This window comes from Cervus canadensis, chromosome 15 (genome assembly GCF_019320065.1).
Source record: "Cervus canadensis isolate Bull #8, Minnesota chromosome 15, ASM1932006v1, whole genome shotgun sequence".
Taxonomy (NCBI): Eukaryota; Metazoa; Chordata; class Mammalia; order Artiodactyla; family Cervidae; genus Cervus; species Cervus canadensis.
The window spans coordinates 5,389,655-5,397,974 of record NC_057400.1 but is presented as its reverse complement, the minus strand read 5'-3'; the positions used below and the strand labels follow the sequence as shown (position 1 = coordinate 5,397,974).

Below are 8,320 nucleotides of genomic sequence, written 5' to 3'. Positions count from 1 at the left end.
CCTCAGCGTAGGGCTCGGTGGACGCAGCGGCAGCGGCTGTGGCGGCGGGGCGTTGCAACTGAAGGCGCCGGTTGTCTCCGGAACGCACTCTGCCGGCCACCCTCGCAGTCCTGGCTGACGGTCGTGCGGCCGGCGCCATGTCTGTGAGCGAGATCTTCGTGGAGCTGCAGGGCTTTTTGGCGGCCGAGCAGGACATCCGAGAGGCGAGCCCCCGTCTCCCCATGCCCCTTCCCCTCTCCTTGCCTAGCTGGGCCGCGACGCCCGGCCCTCCTCCGTCGCTCTGATTCGAGCGGTGGGGAAGCCTCCGGGGGTGGGTTCCTCCGCTTCTCGTTTCGGCTTAGGGCACCTCCTTGGCCCCCGCCCCCGATTCTGCTGCCAGGTTCTGGTTCCCTGTGTTCAGGGCTCGGCTCTTCGGCATCACCTACCTTATTTGGGTGTCAGTTTTTCTCATTTTTAGTTCATTTTTATGTCGAACCCTCAGCGCGTGGGACTCCGACAACACGTGTTTCTTGTGTGGGTTGTTGGTGTCCTAAAAGCACGTGTGGCCATTTCTCTTTAAAACTCTTCTATGGTCTCTCATTCCACGTAGGATAAAAATCCAGACTTAGCTGTGGCCCACGGGTCTCTCCAGTTTCATTTTACTCCTTCTTCTGTTCTGTGCTATGGTCACGCTATCTCCTTTTTATTCCTCCGGTTCCCCAAATAGCGTCCTGCCTCGGGACTTTTGCAAGCACTGCTTGCTTTCCCTGGAATGCGTTTCTTTTCCACTCGTTTTTTCTGGTCATCTTCTTGACCTCACAATCAAAACGATTTTTTTCCTGTTATGTTTACTTCTAGTAGCGCATTCATTTGTGCGGTCGTTATTTTTTAAACGCCTCCCTCATGACGCTCTATATAAACTGCAGGAAAGAAGGGGTCCCTAGTAATACGAGTGCTCAGTGAATATTCGCAAAAATGAATGAATGAAAAATACTCAGTCCTGTATTGTTTCGTTATCTCTTTTTGGTCTATGTCTGAATACCTCATCTGCTTCAGTGTTCCAATGGGATATTTGGGGCGAGTGGGTGGCTATTACCGTTTGAAATCTGTATGAGGAAATCTCGGTTTTTTTAATGACTTCCTGAAGGTCTCAGAGAAGGTAGAAAAGTCAGAATTCAGTTCTGAATAAATCTTGTGCACAATTTATGTCATTGTAAAGGTTGATAGTGTTTGAAATGTATGTAAGGTGTCATAGATCAAATATATTATCTAGTATATTTGAGGCTATGATAATATACTTACGTTGAATTTATTTTATATTTTGATCTGATTCTTTCTAGGAAATCCGAAAAGTTGTACAGAGTTTAGAACAAACAGCTCGAGAGATTTTAACTCTACTGCAAGGGGTCCATCAGGGTGCTGGGTTTCAGGACAGTAAGTTCTTTGTTTTGATTTGAAAGGTTTTATCCACTCTGTCAATCTTTCATCTAAAGAGTTAATTTACATTCAGAAGACATATCAAATCTGTAAGGTTTAACTATGAAAATTGTTCCTCATGTTTTTATGGTGAGTAAAATTGAAGAAATGAGTGAGTTGATCATTTTATAGGTTTACAGAATTCTCTGTATTTTTCTTGATTTTCTGCTTTCACATAGGTTGAATTAGGAATATTTTCTCTAGTGGTGGAGTTCTACTGATGATAATTGTGGTAGTTCCATAGTTTTCTTGTGTATCTAGCAACTTTTATTTGGCTTTTTCTTAACAGCAATCTTTCAGTCATTGAATGTGATTTAATATGTATTTTTAGATAATAAAATGGCCAGTGTAAAATGTTGTCACAGTGTTTACAGTCAGTTTCTTGAATGGAGATAGAGTATAAGAAGTTTAGAAGTGGAATCTCTATTGTAAAAGATAGCACAGTTAAAAGAGGTGAAATGTGTTTTCAGATTAAGAATTGTATCATAATGTAGCTAACAGGTGTCAGGGGCAAGTCATTTTTGTCAGAGATAGGGAGTTGGTCAGCCTGATTGAGAATAATTATAAACCTGTTAAAAAAAATTTTTTTTTTTGAAATTTTCAACTATATCATGTGACAGGCATGTGGAATCTTAGTTCCCCAAACAGGGATTGAACCCTTGCACCCTGCAGTGGAAGCATGGAGTCTTAACCACTGAACTTGCAAAGAAATCCTAAAGCTGCTTTTTGACCAAATGTGGGAGCCTTCAAAATCCAGTTTTAGGCATCCTTTGGGGACTGACTAGGAAAGGCAGCTTAAAAATTAGTTAATTTATAACAGTTTGCCAGTGTGTTTCCTGACATATCCCCTTTTAGCAATTTTTTGTTGTTTATTTTTCAGTAGGGAAACTGGATGTGAAATTTTGAGGGCCAGATTGATAGCAGAGATGCATGCTCTTCATTTGCTCATGAGATTTTAAAAAATTGATTTATTTCCAGGTAGACTGCATAGATTGTTAAGCAAGAACTGTATTTGAAGTTTGGTAAGTCTTTCATTATTTCATTTGACTATCTTTTTGTGATCAGTTCCAAAGAGGTGTTTGAAAGCCCGAGAACATTTTGGGACAGTAAAAACACACCTAACGTCTTTGAAGACCAAGTTTCCTGCTGAACAGTACTACAGGTTTGTAAGACAAGTAGCATCTTTTATAACGTTAAATAAAAGAAGGCAAGAGAAAAATTTATATGGACTAAATGATCGCTTAGATTTAGGTGACAGTCCTCCTTAGAAGAAACAACAGAGAGGAGAGGGAACTATTAATAGTGGGAGTGTTTTAATGGTGACAAAATTGCTGACTTCTTTTCCTCTCTTTTTCATAATTTTCTTAAGGAACGTGTGTGGTTTTTGCAATGAGAAGGTAATTAAAAGGAAAATAAGTATTATGTGACGGTCAAAATAGAGAATATTTTTTTAGTTTATTGAACTTACTTGTAAAGTTGGATGGACCATATCTATGCTATTAAGATTATGGGATTAAGTGGCAGTGTATGTGTGTAAACTGAATATTGAATTTTGCTGCCAAGTAACATATGCAACTAATATTTTATGCCATATTTTGTTGAATCTACAACACTGTTAATTTTAAGAAACAATGTTATGTTTTGTATCTAGGGAAAAGATTATTAATCATAATTATGAAACATGTAGATTGCTTAATACTTCCTGATTTCACAGGTGTTAAACTGGGAAAAACTGAGTGTTGGTGAAATATGGTAAATAGGAACCTAAACTTTCTATTTAGACTTGCTTTCTCACTAGAGGCAATGTTCTTTTAAGATATGTTAGGACAAGAAATACTTAAAGACATCTATGTGGGGAGTGGGGAATGTAACCTCACAAGATTGTTGAAAGATAGGGCTGGAAACTACTGTGACCTTTTACATTTTTTATAAATATATTTATATTTTAAAGAGTTAACTAAGAAAAAGAAACAAGTAGGACTATGTGACAGAGACCTGTGTCCCATAAAGCCTCAGTCTTAGGAAGGGTTTGCTGACCCCTGCTCTAAGGTTAATAACTGACGCTTAGAGAATAGGACAGCAGGATTGGCGGGGTTTTTAGAGAGCCTGGAGCTTGGAGTTCACATACAGGCTGCTCTCTGGCTGATTTGGCCCTCAGAATGTTTGGTTTGACCTAGGTTGTGTTGAAAGATGTTTTTGAATTTGTTGAAAATCAGGAGGCATAGCATAAACATCTAGGGGTTATAAAATTTCTTTTTTCTTTTTCGGTCTCCTCGCTCAGTTTAACGACTGTAGCCCAAGGTTTTCAGGTCAGCTGTTCAGTGCTGGTAGTTCTTTCTCATGTGTGGGAAGCTGGAGTCTCTTGATACCCCGCATTCAGTTCAGAGTGTAGGACTGAGGTGTTGAGGCTGATGTACACTGCAGCTCTCATCAGTTTGCATTTGCCAGCATTTATTTTTCTCAGAGCTGATTAAACTTCTAAAGCACATTGTTCACTGATTAAACTTCTAAAGCACAGTTGCTCTTGTCTATAACATTTGGTTGTATATTTTTGCATTCATCAGAATTGGACCATGCTTCTTATATATTAAAATTAAATAACTGTTAAAAATTTGGACTGGCAAAATTTACACTAAATCCCTCTGTATATAATACTTAAATGTCACATTGTTCTTAACACATTGGACGTTTTGGAGGTTCACACAGGTCTCCCTCGGAAGGGCGCCGTGCCCCGCGTGTCTGGCCGCTGCCGTCCCGTGTGCGTCTCTCTAACGCTGCCCCCGCGCTCACTGCAGGTTTCACGAGCACTGGAGGTTTGTGCTGCAGCGCCTGGTCTTCTTGGCCGCCTTCGTTGTGTACTTGGAGTCCGAAACCCTCGTGACCCGAGAAGCGGTTACAGAGATCCTTGGCAGTGAGTGTCCTCCGTTGTGTCCATCCACACGATCGGTTTAATTTTTGGTGAGAGGGGATTTTCGTTTATGGAAACAAATGAGAACTAAGTGGAAAACTGGTTTCTTGGAGAGATGAAAACTAAAAATATGTAGGGGCTTGCTCTGTGTACTTGGGCATTTCTTTCCGTTTGTAAACATTTCAAGCCTACAGAAGAGCTGAAAGAACAGCACAGTGAACCCCTGTTTGCCCCCACTTAGATCCTCTGCCCTGTCTGTGTAGTCTCCTCACTGTATGCTGGGGGCATGTGTGACCTGTTTGGAAGTCAGGTGTAGATCCCATGACTTCTCCCTTAAATGTTTCAATGCATACCTTCTAAAAGCCATTCTCGTGCATAACAGGATACCATTCTTGGTGCTATTACTTTAAGAAAAATGAGACGGAAGTTTGAATTTTGCTTGAGAGCTCAAAAATTCCACAGTGAGTTCTGTTGCCAAGGCTATGTCCACATTCAAAAGATAATTTTGAAAGACTCCTTTTTTTACTTTGAGAGAAATTGTACTTGTGTATATGTGTGTGTATTTTACAAAAAATTTTAGTGTAAGTTATGTTTCCATCCTGACCTTGTCTTTACCACATCACATTTTTCAGTTGAGCCTGATCGGGAGAAGGGATTTCACTTGGATGTGGAAGATTATCTCTCAGGAGTTCTCATTCTCGCTAGTGAACTGGTAAGAAGCTTAGTGATTTGCTATTTGCTCTTTTTGATCTTTCCACATCATTGTCAGTTTTTTTACGTGGGTACAAAAATTCAGATGTCCGATTCTTTTCTAAGCCATCCGTTGGTCACAGGGTAGTCATTGACTGGGTACTGTGTGTGTTAATGTTTTGCTGGGATGGCAGTTCAGACAATGAGGTGGCTTTGCACACTTGCTACTGTGTGATTTAAAAGGATGAGAACACTTCTTCCTTTCAGAGCAGTGGCACAGTATATATTCCTGGTAACTGTTCCTTTACATAGTTGTTTTGGGGAACAATTAACTATAGAACTTTTACCAGTTCTTACTGTCTTTCTCCCCTTAATTTCTCTCTGAGAAATTGTCCTATAAAAATAAATCAAAAGCAGAAGAAAGCTGTTATAAAGGAGTTCACTCTAACCTTATTTATGTCTGTGAGAAGTCGGGCGATCACAGAAACTCCACCAAAGTTGGAATGATTTCTTAAGTTTTAAGTAAGTTAGTGATACCAAGCAGCTGTCAGAACTGTGGTTGTGGGGGTGGTGTGGACGAGTCGCGGGCACGCGGGCCTCGTGGCCGGCCCTGGCGGAAGAGCCCTGCTGTGACGGCCGCTTCTCTCCCACAGTCGAGGTTGTCCGTCAACAGCGTCACCGCCGGGGACTACTCGCGGCCACTGCACATCTCCACCTTCATCAACGAGCTGGACTCCGGCTTCCGCCTCCTCAACCTCAAGAACGACTCCCTGCGGAAGCGCTACGACGGCCTGAAGTACGACGTGAAGAAAGTGGAGGAGGTGGTCTACGACCTCTCCATCCGCGGCTTCAACAAGGAGACGGCAGCGGCCTGCGTGGAGAAGTAGCGGCTCCCCGGACCCTGCTGCCTCCAGCCGTGCCCGCCAGGCCAGCCCCGCGCCTGCCTTGGTAGTTAGGATGTCCCGTCGCTAAACACCGCGCTTCATCTTCTTACCCGGTTGTGTGGTGTATCAAAGTTGAAACACTCTAGGGGGTGACAGAATAGCCTTTACAAAGACAGGTTTTTTGTTGTTGTTTTCAGTGAATTTGCTCTGTAATTCAGTGTACTTGAGTTTTGTCAGAAAATGTACATGTTGATCTCTTGGTAAAGTTTTTTTCTTGCTTACCCTGATGCTGTCGATGTGCTGTTTGAGAACTTCATTGTCTTGTTTGTGATTCTTCCAGGAGTGATCCTTGGTGTTTTCTATTTCCACATTAGCCATCCATATCCAGGTGTGGCCTGGATACAGTGTAAAAACAGATAATTAAACGGATGGTTGCCAAGTGAAGGACAACTTATTTTATGTTTTCCTTCCTTATTTTAAGCCTTGTGAGTAAATCAGGTGTTGAATTTTTTTGCAAGGCAAGTATAGCCCCAGGGGTCTGTCTCACTGCCATCAAAATGTCAGAGATTAATCTGCAAAGACAAGTTCAGCATGTTATTTTGGGACAATTTTGTATTAAGGATTGAGTAACATCATCTGGCTTTGTTTACCAGGTGGGGAGTAGGGGTAGGGTTCTAAAACACCCGTTTTCTGATGTTGCCTTAACATTCTGCTGTTGCAGAATTAAACATCTTCTCCACATGCATCTTAAACATTTCATTTGATATATTTCTGAGTGTGAAACCTCTTACCTAATAGCCAGGCAGACCTGTAGGTCTGGGAGTGTGAAGCCAGTCAGTCAGTTAATTCTCAACACCCTGACTGGTGGTATTCTGGGAGAAGAATGCTGTGCTTTGGAAGAAAGAGAAAACCTTGAATGAAAAGGCAAAAAATAGCTGACTTGGTTGTATTTTTAAGAGTAAGCAATCCTCTCAGGTTGTTAATTATCCCAGTTTTGGGCAAGTCACATTTATCTTCTGGCACAGGGCCCGTCCCCTGCAACCCCCGCACCCCATCCCCGCATTTTCAGGTAGTAGTTGCCATGTAACTTGCTGTTGAATTGAAATGATTAAAATGGTGACTTAAACCACAGTCTCTTGGAGCTCCCTGAAAGGAAGGTGCCACTGTGTCCAGAATAATAGGAACTACTTAGAAGTGTCGCCCTCTCATGCCTAATACGAGTTTAGGCTTCCTTTTTGTACAGTAGGATTTTTGGCGTGGGCATCGGAGCTGTCATCAGGCCACATTAAGGACTGACCAAATTTTCCATCAAGAGGAACGAAGTAGAAATGAGGCATAAATTGCTGTGCATTGTTGGATTTTAGAACAATTTTCTTGACAGCTCTTTCTGCAAAGACTTTGTGGAAAGAAGAAAGTTGTTGGAGTTGTAAAGTACCTAGGATGGTCATCTAAAAAGTTTAGTAACAGCACTGCCTGGATTGAGTGTAAAAGGTTCTGAATTATGTGATTAGACATATGCAGTAAGTTTGATACTAGTTTTCTTTGCTTCTTTTAAGTATTGATCCTGCTTGAGAATAGTAAAGCTCTTGGGAGAAGTTTTGGATTTCAGTTTTCACAAACAGATGTTGAGTGCAGGAGCACGTTCTGGTTTCATACACCAGTGGGGGCATCAAGTGCTGTGTGTGATTGTTGTGTTGTGTCCGCCGCTGGCTTGTTGTAAAGCAATAAAAACCGTTTCTTTACCTTCTTGGTCTTTTGTCACTTAGTGCGCTGCCATGAGAACTCTGCTATGTGGGCAGTGAGTTCTGAGAGTTTTTTTCTTTTTAAATTTTTTTGCCATGCCGTTTGGCATATAGGAGCCCACTTCCCCGACCAGGGTTAGAACCCATACCCCCTGAGTTGGAAGTGTGTAGTCTTAGCCACAGCACTACTAGGGAAGTCCCAAGTTGTGAATGTTTTTGCGGCTGAAGGAGACCGGGCAGTGAGCACACCCTGCCTGGGATGGGCAGACAGAAGTCGGCAGCAGCGAGCTGTGTGCTGTGACGTGTAGGTAACGGTGTCTGCTTGCCCCGGTTGGGAAATAACAGGTATTTTAACTGAAGATGCTGAGAAGCCTTGGCTGTGGTTTCAGGACACCAGGATTGCTTTTTCTAACTTTAGAAAATCAAGCAGGTTAGAGAAAATAGAGATTAGTGGATGCTTTCTTTACAGATTTATTTATTTATAAGGAGAAGAAAAGAGCTCCATAAATGCTTGACAGGATTTGCCCTGCCTTAAACAATGAGTGATGCTTAGGGGAATGTAATGAGGAACAAAAGCTCCTTTGGCTGTATTTTGAGACCTTCACTTGGCTAAAGAGGTGATTTGGATGTGGCTCTTCTTG

The 8,320-nt window shown here is 42.0% G+C and overlaps 1 protein-coding gene across 1 annotated transcript; it reads left to right on the top strand.

The window, feature by feature from the left end:
* TSN (translin) lies at nt 1-7,679 on the top strand. The gene is made up of 6 exons (XM_043487974.1): nt 1-203; nt 1,320-1,413; nt 2,521-2,617; nt 4,251-4,366; nt 4,996-5,075; nt 5,707-7,679. Exons 1-6 carry the CDS (start codon nt 138-140, stop codon nt 5,938-5,940), a joined length of 687 nt encoding a protein of 228 aa, XP_043343909.1. The 5' UTR covers nt 1-137; the 3' UTR covers nt 5,941-7,679.
* The last annotated feature ends 641 nt before the right edge of the window (nt 7,680-8,320 follow it).